The sequence below is a fragment of the Drosophila rhopaloa genome, unplaced genomic scaffold (assembly GCF_018152115.1).
Source record: "Drosophila rhopaloa isolate 14029-0021.01 unplaced genomic scaffold, ASM1815211v1 contig_3, whole genome shotgun sequence".
Lineage (NCBI taxonomy): Eukaryota > Metazoa > Arthropoda > Insecta > Diptera > Drosophilidae > Drosophila > Drosophila rhopaloa.
Window position 1 is genome coordinate 2,487,874 of NW_025335123.1, and position 13,170 is coordinate 2,501,043.

Below are 13,170 nucleotides of genomic sequence, written 5' to 3' on the forward strand. Positions count from 1 at the left end.
TTTTTATAGTTATCTGTTATTTATCTTCGCCGAAAAGAAAAGACAATCGGTGGAAAAAGCACGTTAATCGTTAATCAGCTATCGGTATCGTCACTCTCTCTCTTCGGCAGTGCCTTGTTATTGTTGGTTTTTTGTTTACAAAAACAAACTACACTCTCTCTTAATATTAGTGAATGTTTTTGTGTGTGGTGTGTGAGTGCGGCTTAGGTTTTGTTTTAATTTAGTTGTTAGTGCGTGGGCTTTTTGGCCAAGTTGGTAGATGGTGCAACAGAGATTAGAGCATCGATAATTTTGTGAAGAAGTAGGCGGAAGAGCTGAGTGGAAGAAGAAACAAAAGAAGAGGAGGAGCAACACAACCCCAATTTGCATAATTATCAAGGTGCGATATGTTCCAATACTTAATGTTATAATTAAGGCCATAAGCTACCCGAAATGTCCTCCCCTAAAACAAATTTCTCGACGGGGTCTTCGGGACCCAAAAGACCAACTTAAACCGGTAGTTGGCAATTAACCAAGCCAAAAAGGTAATGCCATTGAAGATGTGTTGGGGCTCTTGTTGTGGTCGTTATACGCGGACACTTACAAGGCATCAGAGTTGTCTGTCGAGGCTAGTTTACTTTAAATATATAAAAGATTCTAATTCCTAAAAAATTTTAATGTTTCTATTCCTATTCATAAGAACCCAACTTAATATGCTCAGGCTGTTATTTTTTCTGTAATAAACAAAGTGATATTTGATATTTAAGCAATACTATTTTCTATGATTTCATGATTATATTTTTTTGATTTAATTAAGATGTTATTGTTCTTGTTTATTCCCGAACTCTTATGAGAAATTGAGCAACGTATCTATTACCAATAATAGACACGACAATAAATATAAATGACAACGTTTTTCACATTCAATTTTAAATATTTTATTCTTAGCCACCAAAAAAATATATAAAAGTTATTAAGATTTGTGGGCAAATTATTGATCTTACATTTTTAGATTATAATATTTGAAATCTAAATAGTATCTTTCACTAAGATGCTATAATTCTTAACAGGTTCAAGCTCTGACCGCAAAAAACCTTAGCAGTGGAAGCGAATTTCAAAGGTTGTCCACCTCTTAAAAAATGGTCGTAATAAGCCAAGTGTTTTGCCTTGGCAAGATTACATTTTTAAATGAACCGAATAGATGAACATTTTTAGGGTTAAGTTTATTATTTAATTCAACTAGTCTTTAGTTGGTATTTAGCTCTGTGAAGTCAGCTCTTTGACGGTTAAATTATAGACAACACTGCAAGGCATACACACTGGGATGGTCGAGAGAGACGGTCAGAGGCTGGCAGAAAGAGAGAGGGCGATGGGAGTGCACACTCTCCCGAAGGCGAAACCTCAGAAACCTCTGAAAAAACCCAGAGCAGCTGGCTTTGGGCCCGGGGCAGACCTGTTCTGAGCCAAGTTTAATCAATAGCCAAAGTGCGCGGCGCGGCTACTGCTGCTGCCGTTGCTCCTGCTTGGCTTTCTTGGATTCTAGGCGTGTCTGCGGCAGGTCCATGAACCTAAGATACAGATATACACAAGCACCAACCAGCCAAACACACACCGACCGAGCTGCGAAATCGGTGCGAGATATACATAAGTACATAGCACATTAAATTCGTCCATGCCACATTCAGAGAAGTTTTGTGGAAAGCGACCACAAAAAGTGTTTGGAATTTGAATTTAAATTTTGTATCTGTACTTCTTTGTCTCAGCCGCAGTCTCCAGGTGTATCTATGTGACCACGTACCGCTGTATGAGTGGGTACTTTGCTGGCCGAAAACTCGTTTCGAGTCAGTCTAGGTGCCCCCACATGCTAAACCAATCCAATCCAGCCCAAACGACTCTAATCAGCAAATGCCAATCAGCAGCAGCAGTCGGGCAGAGGTTCAAGGGGTCTAAAGGGGGCCCAAGGCGGTTTAAAGGGGGCTTAGACTTAACCATTCACGCAACGGAAGCGATAAACCGAGTCTGAGGCCCACAGACCCCAAACCTAGACCAAATATCTTTCCTTGGTCGCTGGCCACTGCACAACTCCAGCTTCGAGTTCAACTTCAACTCCAGCTTCAGCTCTCCAACCCCATAAACAAAAGCAGCAACAATCTTTTACACTGGCGAAAATAATAATGTTAATTACAACTGTTCAAATCTCTAGAAATAATAACAATACGGAGTCTTTATTAAGGACCTAGCTTCCTACGATGTTTATCTCTTAGACCATACTATCATTAGTTTTGTATCGAGCAGTACACTAATAAAAACGGATAATAGAGATGAGCTACCGTCGCGAAACTTTATCTTGTGTACATAATTACTTCTGCGGACTTGGTCCTGAAATTCTTTAAAAACAATTTTTCTTTCCCTTTTTAATATCCTTCGAAGCAAACGTCGTGAAGTCGATGTTTATATACCCTTGCACTCTAATATAAATTAAATATTCTATATTTTGATTTCGATGCTTAAAAACATTGAAGCTACGTCGATTTTCCAATGCATTTTTCGATTGTTTCTTTGGCAGCTATATGATATAGTCGTGCGATTTTTATAAAACTATATGCGTTGCCAAAAAATACTACATCTCCGAATGTATTTTTGTGTTTTATTTAGTTTTTCTCAATGTGTGTTTAACAAAAAATGAAAAATTTGCTGCCAGTCATTTATGATCATTGTGACTAAAGATAAAGCTTAAAGCAAGTCAGTTTTTTTCGACCCACACAGATGACCTTTGACGCTATCTTTTGGATCTGTGAAAAGGGAATTGTTTGGTATTTGTTGCCGTGTAGACATCATTATCATATGCAGGCGCGTTGGCGTTGGCCGAACACTAACTGAATTACAATAATAATAATCGATCGAGAGCTCTGCTCCATTCCGCTCCGCTTCGCTCAGCTTCGTTCGGTTTGGCTCAGTTCGGAGAGGTTGAGCAACTCCCAAGGCAAACTGGTCTTGCTTGGTCTTGGTCGCTGGGTCTAAACGATCCACTCCACTGTGTACACAGAAAAAAAGGCTGAAATATTACATTTTGGTACACACACAATGCATGAAAATTATCCAAACCTTAAGGACCTTCCTTTAAACTTAAAAAACCTTGTTTTCAACTTTAGGTTCTAATATTATTACTAGATCGTTTTTGTTATGCAATGATGAATATTTTACTAAAACTTCTGGCTTATACTAATTGATTTTGGTAATAAATCATATGTTTTGAATTAATATATTCAAGCCAGTTAGTATTTTTAAGTTTATAAATCTTTCTTAGAAATAATAGGTGAGTTAAATTAGTTAGGCATACATATGTACTTATGTATATCAGCTTTATATGGCTTTCCTTAACATAGTAATAAATACATATTTTTAGCATCAATTAATATAAAAATAGCAAACATTTACAATTCAGAAATATTTTGTTTTAGATTTTACCTCTAAGACTAGCAATTTTCTTTAATTAAAACGAGTGTTTATAAGTTGTATTGTTAAATAATACATTTTGTCTCTGTGTACTCTGCTCTGATACCAAGACCGATCCACTGCCATCCCGCCCCCTTCAGCTGCCTTTTAAAATTTGCTCATTTCTCTTTTTTCCCATTGCGATTTTGCTTTGTTTTTCATTTATTTTCTGCTGGTTTTGACCACTTGGTATGCCAGACCAGCCAACATGGCCAGCAAAATATCCATTTGAATATGCTGGCCGCAACATGAGTGTGCATACGAAGCAAGCGGTTAAAAAGTACCAGTTCGAGTACGAGTACTTACTCCAGGCCCTCCTGCACCAGGGAAACCCTCTTTTTCTAGCCGCTTTTCGTCGGAATTTAAATTCAGTTTTGGGTTTCGGCCAGGTGAAGGCAATAAACCGAATCAAGATAAATCCCAACATGCGGGAAAAGTTGTCAACGCACATGGGGTTGTCCAGGATTTTGGGGTGGGGCTGGGTTGGCCTGGAATATTGTTTCTAGCTACGTACTCTGAACGAATTTGATTCAATAATTAAACACTTTTAAAAATAGTATTGATAATAGTATGGTTACTAGGTATAATAAATGTCCTTTCTCAAGACTGTTATTATATTTATGTTATAAGTTTTTCTATCCATTCAAATAAAAACTAGCAGTTTTTAAAAAATATATATTTTCAAAATGCAATAAAATAATAAAATCATAAATTGAGAAACAATACGAGAAAGATTAATCAGAGACAGAATCACTTGTCAAACCAATATGCTCAATATTCAAAAAATATTGCCCCCAAGGTGATTACGGTATTTTTGGTCAATGACAAATAACTTGACAATGCCGAATTCGTCGACAGGGGGATAAAGTTGAGGGCATAAAGGTAAAGGGGCAAGGTGGCGGAGAAGTGATTTGTCCCCGCCTCAAAAGATCGAACTCTGCGTCAGCAGCAACGTCATCGGCTGATATTAATCACCGATCCAACTCTCCTCTCCTCACCCCATTGTTTTTTGATCAATCATTGAAGCTAGCAGCGCAGAAATAAAACTAAAACTTGAATAACCCCAAACTTATAAGCATGTGTGCTTGGAAATTTCGTGTCCAATAGGTTTTTGGAAAAAAAAGATGGGATTAGTGGCTTTGGGGAGGGAGGATGGGTATATAAATATGGCTTAGAGGCTTGACTGACCATCAAGTTTGAAGCTGAAAGCGAGAGAGATGGACAAAAGCAACTAGCTAAGCAACAACAAAACACTTTCTACGCGCGTTACCGTTAACGCAAGGTCGTCGAAAAACAACAAAAACAACAGGTTTAGAGCGGGGGGCAGGAGGGGTATCGGCTTCGAATGACGAAGAGATATAACTCTTCAGCTCTTTATCCGCCGGCCAGCGTCACCCAGGCGTGCCATCTGCTCGTCATCCAAGAAGTACAAGTTGCGATACCCATTGCTATTCGACCTTGAGCTGTCCATGCCGAAGCGATCCCTTCTGCAATCCCCTTACAGAGAAAGAAAATCATACGTTAAAAGTAGAAGATAAGCTTATCCATATATAAGCAAAGAAATAAAAAGATATAAAGCCAGAGAAAAATAAATCAGAGCCTTTAAGCCCTATGCGATTGAATCATTTTAAATATTAATTATTATTATAAATTGCTATATAAATTAAAAATAAAAAGACTTATAAGACTTATTGATTTTAGATATCATTTAATCAAGTTGTAAATCCTAATTTATTTAAATATAAAAATATACCTAAATAATTTAGGATAAATTTATAAAAATCATACATTCATAAAAATCAAAAAGAAAAAACTTTTATATCAATGATATCCATAAACTATATATTCGATTAAATTTCAATGCACTGAGAAAAGGGAAGGGTATCTTATTTACCTTATTTTCCATATAGAAATCGTAAATCGGTAGGATTGGTATCCAAGTAAAAAATCGAAATTTAATTATACCCTTGCAGAGGGTATTATAATTTCAGTCAAAAGTTTGCAACGCAGTGAAGGAGACATTTCCGACCCTATAAAGTATATATATTCTTGATCAGGATCACCTCCTGAGTTGATATAGCCATGTCCGTCTGTCCGTCCGTCCGTCCGTTTCTACGCAAACTAGTCCCTCAGTTTTAAAGCTATCTGCTTGAAACTTTCCCAAAAGTTGTCTTTCTATTGCAGGTAGTATATAAGTCGGAACGAGCCGGATCGGACGACTATATCCTATAGCCGCCATATAACTGATTGATCGGAAATGCCATAACTTGGGTGTTTGTAAAGTTAGGAAGTTGGGATTTTCTATGGGTTTTATTTTTGGCCAATCAATCCGACCTACCAAATTTCATAAGGATCGGCTGACTATATCCTATAGCTGCCATATTACTGAACGATTGGAAAAGCCATAACTTTGGTATTTTTAAAGTTAGGAAGTTGGGACATTTTATGAGTATTAAGAATACATCATATGAATAATTTTGAAGAATATAATTTACAGAATATTCTGCAAGGGTATATCAACTTCGGCTCCGTCCGAAGTTAGCTTTCCTTTCTTGTTTAGTTGTGAAACTCTTTTAATAATACGGAGCTCAATTAAAAAGTAGTCTATATTTATTTTATCGACTCAGCCCATTTACCATATTGAAAGAATTATAATTACAGTTTAATACCCTAATAATAATAATATTTGAAGGTTAATTTATACTAAGCTCCACGGTATAGGAATTTTTCATTGTGTACCCAGATTGCTCCTCCTCTCCCCACCCCATTTTTCCTCCATTCTTGAGTCGCATTCTTTACTTTTACCGTTACCTCAATGACGTTGCCCCATCCGCGTTAGCAGCTCGAAAAGTAAGTGGATTGTGGATTTGTTTTGTGGTTTTTCGCTGTCTTGCTCTGAATACTTAAGTAAGGAAGGGGTTAAGGAAGGGGTGCTGCATAGGGGGTTTGGGAGGGATAGGAGGCATGTGCAGTGACTGCATCGGAGAAAAAGTGATGCAACCCTTCATGGAGGAGTGGGGAATGGGCCACAGATAATATGGATTACCAATTGGACATCCGTTAAATAAATCAGGGATTATATGCTAAGATTAATAATATTTGGTAGGGGAGGGTGGTGCGAAACAACTCGAAGTAGTAATGGCCATAAATTTGGTTATAAATTAACGTTTTAAAATAACTAAAAAGCTTAAGACTTTCTCCTACATAGAATATTTTAAAAATTGAACGCAACGTTATCGATGTTTATTCCAAATTTATTTGTACTTTTTAATAACAATTATTTGTTGGGTCTCGAACACGAACAAGTTTTAAAATACAAAAATATTATGTTTTCCAATTTTGTTAGTTAATCAAAAATGTTTTTTATTAGCCGTCTTAGTCAAAATTCAAATTTGCAGACAGATATCGGTTAGTTAATGTTGTGTTGAATATATTAACGGCCATATTGTAGATCCGAAAACTTTGCAAATCAACACTTAAAAAGAAACTATTTGTGGTTATCTCCTCTTTAATCAAAACTGTTGTCACAACCCTTTTGCAGACCTACGTGAACGCAGTGCGCGACGGAGTTGAGGACCTCGAAGCCCTGCTCTGTTCGCCGGAGAGCCAGCGCCAGTTGGTGCCGCTCGGGCCTCAGGTGGTGGCCAACAGGAGCAAGTCCCGGAAGACGATCGACTCGGAGGACACGCAGAAGCGCTGTCTGGCCCAGGAGGACGGCACCCTGGTCACCGAGAGCCGACGCACCACCGAGCACGAGCTGATCGTCGACGACGAGCTGCCCGATCCGCCCGCCGCCGCCTCAGATGATCGCAACCTGCAGCTCCAGGTGGGCGAGCAGGTGACCACCACGGCGGCCAACCAGCGCTATTTCCGGCAACGGGACGAGCAGCATGTGGACTTGCTAGCCAACGGCCGGCTCCACTCCACCGAGATGCGCTACGCCGCCGAGACCACTCAAATGGACAAGGACGGGCCTGCCGAACTGGAGCGTCCGGGCGACTGGGACAGCCTCTCCGACCGGATGCGCAAGTTGCGCCGCTCCCAGCAGCAGCAGCAGAAGGGTGAGTCTATCTTCAAATGCTATAGAAAACAGACGGGCAGACCGACATGGCTATATGAACTCGGCTAGTAATGCTAATCAAGAATACACATTATATATACATTATAGGGTCGGAAATGTTTCCTTTACTGCGGTATAAGCTTCTGACCAAAATTTAAATGTCTATACATCTTTCTTAGGACTTTTTTGAAAAATATTTCTGCCAAAATCCGGGAAAAATTAACTCGATTTTTAGGTTTTTTAATCAAAACCTTGGGTAATAGTGGTTGAATTTTCGAATGTCCTACCTTGTTGAATTCGTTACTAAATTTCCAAGAAAGTGGCATTTCCAAAAAAAAAAATATGAAAAAAATTGCTCGGAATAAAATCATGATTAAAACCCTATAAAAAATATTTCGGTCACATTTTCCGTTTTTTAGTCGAAACCCTGGGAAATAGTGGTCGAATGTTGGAATGTCATACCTCTTAGAATTCGTTACAAAATATATCATTTATAATTTTCTTGTTGGCTAAATTGGAACAGTCCTTATAAATTCTTTTGATATGGCCAAAATTAAAATTAAAAATTGTTTTCGTTTTTTGATCAAAACCCTGCCAAATAATCATCTGCAAGGGAATGCAAATACACTTAATTTTTTTGGGTATTACTTACATTCGCTTTTCTATAACTGCAGAGGTGGCCCTCCTGGCAGATCGCAAAGATGCGCTGACCAAGCGACCCCTGGACTTCGATCGCGAGGAGGAGACGCGCAAGGGCGAGACGATGAAGTGGCTGGAGTCGCACTTTGGAAGCGAATCCACCGCCTCCAACGATTCCCGCGACGACGAAGCCGATGCGGAGGTGGAGCCCACCAAGAAGAGCTATTTCAATGTGACGATCAAGTCGCAGAGCCAACCCCAGACGCACATCCATGCCCAATCCCACCTGGCCACCCAACAGCATCCGCACCCGCAGCACACGCATGCCCATCATCCGCAAACTCTGCCCAGGAGCGCTGAGCGGGAGAGGGAGAGGGAGAGGGAAAGGGAGCGCGAGAGGGAAAGGGATCGTCATCCGTTGACCATGACCACATCCGCCACTCTGGAGCGGAAGCAACAGCCCAGTTCGGCAGCCGGGCGCTCCAAGTACTTCCAGGGCATATCGAACTGGTCGGAACGCAAGGATCCTGGACCTCCGGTCAATCACTTCTCGTCGCAGGCCTTTCGCGAGGACCTGCAGGAGACCATCCGGCGGAATGGTCTCAAAAAGAAAGTCAGCGGTCACGGCTCCAGTCAGGGATCTGGTCTGGCCCAGGAGACGACGGGCCAGCCCAAGGATAGCTATGTCAGCCGCGAGGATATTCTACAGCAGAAGCGTCAGAGCTTGTCCTCGCAGTTCTTGGCCCGTTCGACGCGGGGCTCTCGCGATACTCTGGACGACCTGGAGGCCATACCGGGACCAGGACCAGGACCAGGTCCATCTACGATATCACCCCGTGCCGAAGAGCCCTCGCACAAACGAGTGGCCTACGGTCATCGTGGAAGCCACAGTAGCAACAACATCAATGGCCATGCGGTAAATGGAGCTGCACCCGTTTTGGTGAACGGGCGGGGCAAGAGCTATGAACCAATTGCTCCTCCGCCCGCTGCCAGTGGGGGAATACTGGAGTTTGGCGGGAACAGTGGCAGTGGCAGCCAGCTGGGTCTCAATCCGCGACCCACCGTCCCGCAGCGACGACGTGCCATCGAAAAGAAGCTGGGCGAGCACAGCCACACATCTCATACACTGCATACGGCCCATCTGGCGGTCAAGTCGCAGGCGCCGTTGCCCTCGCAGGTTAGTCAACTGGAGCCACCGCCGGACTACTCGCCGCCGCCCAGGAGTCGCAGTCGGTCGTCCTCGCCGCAGGTGGACTACCTGATGACCAGGTGGGCTAAGAGAACACACAGCTGTGTTCGAAATAAGAGTGGTTTTCCGGGTTTTTAATAGATCAAACGAAAATGTAATTCCCAACGAAAGACATACTTCAACAAAAACTGTTCGATATTGTGTTGGTTGTTCAACAAAAAATCAAAATGAAACTATTGCCACAAGTGCACTTGCTAAAGTATGAATGTAAATGATTTTAAACATGCACTTTTGCCAAAATCAATATAGTATTATTATCCAAATCAAGGAATAGCTTTCCTTATGGATCCATTGTTTTTGTGTAATTTGTTTTTTAAACACATGCCGAAACCACAATTTATTTAATCTGGTTAAACCGATAATTAACAACTGTTCTCCCCACAGAGAGGTGCCTGCCAGCACAATGACCCTCAGCCGGAAGCAGCAGCAGCGCACGCGATTCGCACCCACATCCAGCTATCCGCCAGCAACTGGAGGAGCTGGTAACCTCCGGCCGCAGGGCGCCACCTCCGCCTCCACATCGAATCTCTCGGCCATGAGCGGTGGCGGCGGCGGCGGCGGAGGCAGTACCTCCAAGTCGAGCCGCATGGGCCAGGTTATTGGCAATTCGCTGCGGAAGCTGGTCAGCAAAATCCGTTCGGCCAGTGCGGAGCGCAAGTTCCGCATGAAATCGGCGGCCAGCAAGTCGCGCGAACAGTCACCCAGTCCAGGACACGATCCCCGAGGAGTTGGTCCTCCGGTGACCACCTACCAGCAGTACAATGTGATCGATGGGCACATAGGTAGCCACGATTCGGAGGATTCCAATAGCGATAATCAGCGGCGCAGGGAGAGGGAGAGGGAGCGGGAAAGAGAGCGGGAGAGGGAGCGGGAACGGGAACGGGATCGAGATCGGGAACGTGATCCTCCCAAACAGGAGACACAAGCCCGTCAGAATTTCAAACGCGCCGAGTCCGCGGATCCACAGCTGCAGCACCTGGAGCAGGCCATAAGTCCAAGGCAAAGGTACTATCTGGGCGAGGATCCCTACTCCAGTACACTCTACGGCAAGGAGAACCTATACGAACGACGGCCACGTCAGCGGTAAGGATAACCGATATTAATATCTTAATCATTAAAAAATAACTACCTCCACATTGAAAATTAATATTTTAAAATGTAACTTGCCAATACTTCAGAAATTATTTAGTTGTAATATAATAGCAATAATATTTTTGCTATGGTACTTATGGTATATTTAATTTTTAGCAGTAACTTGGATCGCCCGGATGAGCGATTGGAGCGCTTGGAGCGACTAGAACGGGAGGATGACTACTACGAATCCAGGGCTCCGCCGCCAGTGACAGCTGCCCACACGTTGGGTCGCTACCAGAAGCATGGCCAGCGTTTCAGCGGCTCTACGCCCAATCTGCACCAGCAGCAGCAGGATTACCGTTCGGCCCAGACACTGCCGCGCAAGTTGCACGAGCAGCGTACGCAGAGATTTGGTAATGCCATGGAGAAACAGCCGCCTCCGGGAAGGGGCAATTACCTCCCGGCGACTGGACAACAACAGCAGCCACGGGGGATTTCTCAGAATCAGAATCAGAATCTGAGTCCTAACCCTAACCCCAACCCAAATCCAAGCCAGATACAGCCGCAGGGACCGGCGAAGCCGGCTCGCACCTATGCAAAGGTCCTGAATCGCAGCAAGAGCTTCAATGTGCACGGCATGAATGGCAGCAACGATCCTAGTCCCATCTACATCGAGAAGCTGACCCGGAACAACTATCAGCCCCGGCAGGAGCCGAACTTTGGATATGGGTTGGGCCAGGGACCGAACGCCAACTACAAGTCCAATCCGCACCTCTTCTCCGGCAAGGACAACTCACTGAAGAGCGGCCTCAAGAGTCCATCGATTGTGAATCTTATTAGTCGCAGCCAGAAGGATCTGACCAAGATCGCTGGTAACGAAGAGGATGAAGGCAACTACCCGGAGCAGGACAAGAAGCAGCTGTATCTGCGGGGCTTGCACCAGCAGGCACCGGATCTGTACCGGGTGATCCATGGCGACGAGGAGTACGGGTCAAGGAAGTATCCGCTGCAGGCCAAGTATTCTCTGGACTCGCGTTCGCCGCCGTCCGTGGAGCTAAACAAAGATACGGCCAGCATTGTGCGTCGCGGCAGCGAGGTGGACCATCAGCAGAGCCACCACCACCACCAGCAGCATCAGCACCACCAGCAGCATCTCCACCACATCCAGAGCCACCAGCAGCAGAACTTGCGACGTGGTTCGGGAGCCACCATCATTGAGCTGCGCACCGCCGCCGGCGGCCATCGCAAGTGATCTGCCATTCTTCCAGAACCATAAGATCCCGTTCTCCTTTATTTTAAAACCGAAGTCGAACTTCCCTAATGATAAATCCCCCAAGTCGAACTATACATATTTAAACTTTCCAGCTCCTTTTGTTTAAATCACAACCAATATTGTTCCATAAAACGTATTTGTCCTTTTCTTTTTAAATACATTCAATCTTTAGAAGTGAACTAAAATAGTCGGAAATCTTTCAAATTTTTTCTGAATCATAGCATATATAAATATCCCTATGAACAAATTTGTAAATTTGAATGAGAGCCATGTTCACTTTTCAAAAATAATTCGACACAATGAAATTAATTTCGTTAAACTTTTATAACTATTAATATTCTGTTAACTTGCATTGGGAAAGTTCGACTTTATATTCCTGCCAGGACCCCTAATCCCTAACTATTTGCTAACAAATGCTCGGCCTTGGGCTTTAGTTTCATTTGACAAGCAGCAAATAAAAATAAAAGGCCAATCAACCAATTGATTGTTAAATGGGTAATAAAAGCTACAAAGTTGATGGTGAACAGAAAGCGAATTACACAATTAATGTTAAATAAAAATCGATAAATAAGAAAACAAAATCTATATGTAACGTGGAAGCCATTCCCACTGTCCTGCCACGCCTCTTCCAATCGTAATTTGATAATACTATAACGCCTACGTCTAATTACATTACCTATTTTATCATTTTTGTTTTTTTTTTTAACTACTAATATTAACGTTTGTTGTATAGATACCGTAAAATGGATAAACTAAAAAACTAATATTAATTCGATATTATTGTACAATTTTGATTTATAAACAAACTGCAGTTAAAATTAAAATAAAGTGCCAAAATAAACAACATCTTGGGTTCGATTGCCTTGCACTACTTTGATATGCAAACAAATTTAGGTAGCATTCTCTTGCTGGAAGAATTGCATACTTTCGGGCAGCCAATCGTTGCGATTTCAGTAATCAAAACATATTGATAATGATAAAGACCTGACTACGCCCCTGTTTAAGATGGAAAAATTAAGCTTATGTTTACCTGGTGTTTGAAATGGAATTTGGCCGTCAAAATGGACGAACAAGCTCGGCGTTCTTAGCAAGTTGATATAGCCGTCTGATTCTATACCGAACTAGAGAGTTTCTTTGAGTTTTTGTCTAATATAAAAATCATTATTTTGGACCAGTATCTTGAGTTTTATCAAAAATATAAATAATAATATATCATCAACAAGAAAGGAAAGCTAACTTCGGACGGAGCCGAAGTTGATATACCCTTGCAGAATATTCTGTAAATTATATTCTTCAAAATTATTCATATGGTGTATTCTTAATACTCATAAAATGCAATAGTAAGACAACTTTTGGGAAAGTTTCAAGCAGATAGCTTTAAAACTGAGAGACTAGTTTGCG

The 13,170-nt window shown here is 42.2% G+C and overlaps 1 protein-coding gene across 5 annotated transcripts in view; it reads left to right on the forward strand.

The window, feature by feature from the left end:
- Window positions 1–12,613, forward strand: part of LOC108049774 (zinc finger CCCH domain-containing protein 13) — a 33,363-nt gene extending 20,750 nt beyond the window's left edge. For 3 of the 5 annotated variants that reach the window (XM_044460916.1, XM_044460913.1, XM_044460914.1), the window contains 4 exons: window positions 7,016–7,535; window positions 8,209–9,442; window positions 9,807–10,505; window positions 10,671–12,613. In XM_044460916.1, coding sequence (XP_044316851.1) covers window positions 7,016–7,535; window positions 8,209–9,442; window positions 9,807–10,505; window positions 10,671–11,748 — 3,531 coding nt within the window. In that variant the 3' untranslated portion in view covers window positions 11,749–12,613. The remainder of the gene's footprint in view (window positions 1–7,015; window positions 7,536–8,208; window positions 9,443–9,806; window positions 10,506–10,670) is intronic. The other 2 variants (XM_044460917.1, XM_044460915.1) reach the window with 1 other exon arrangement.
- The last annotated feature ends 557 nt before the right edge of the window (window positions 12,614–13,170 follow it).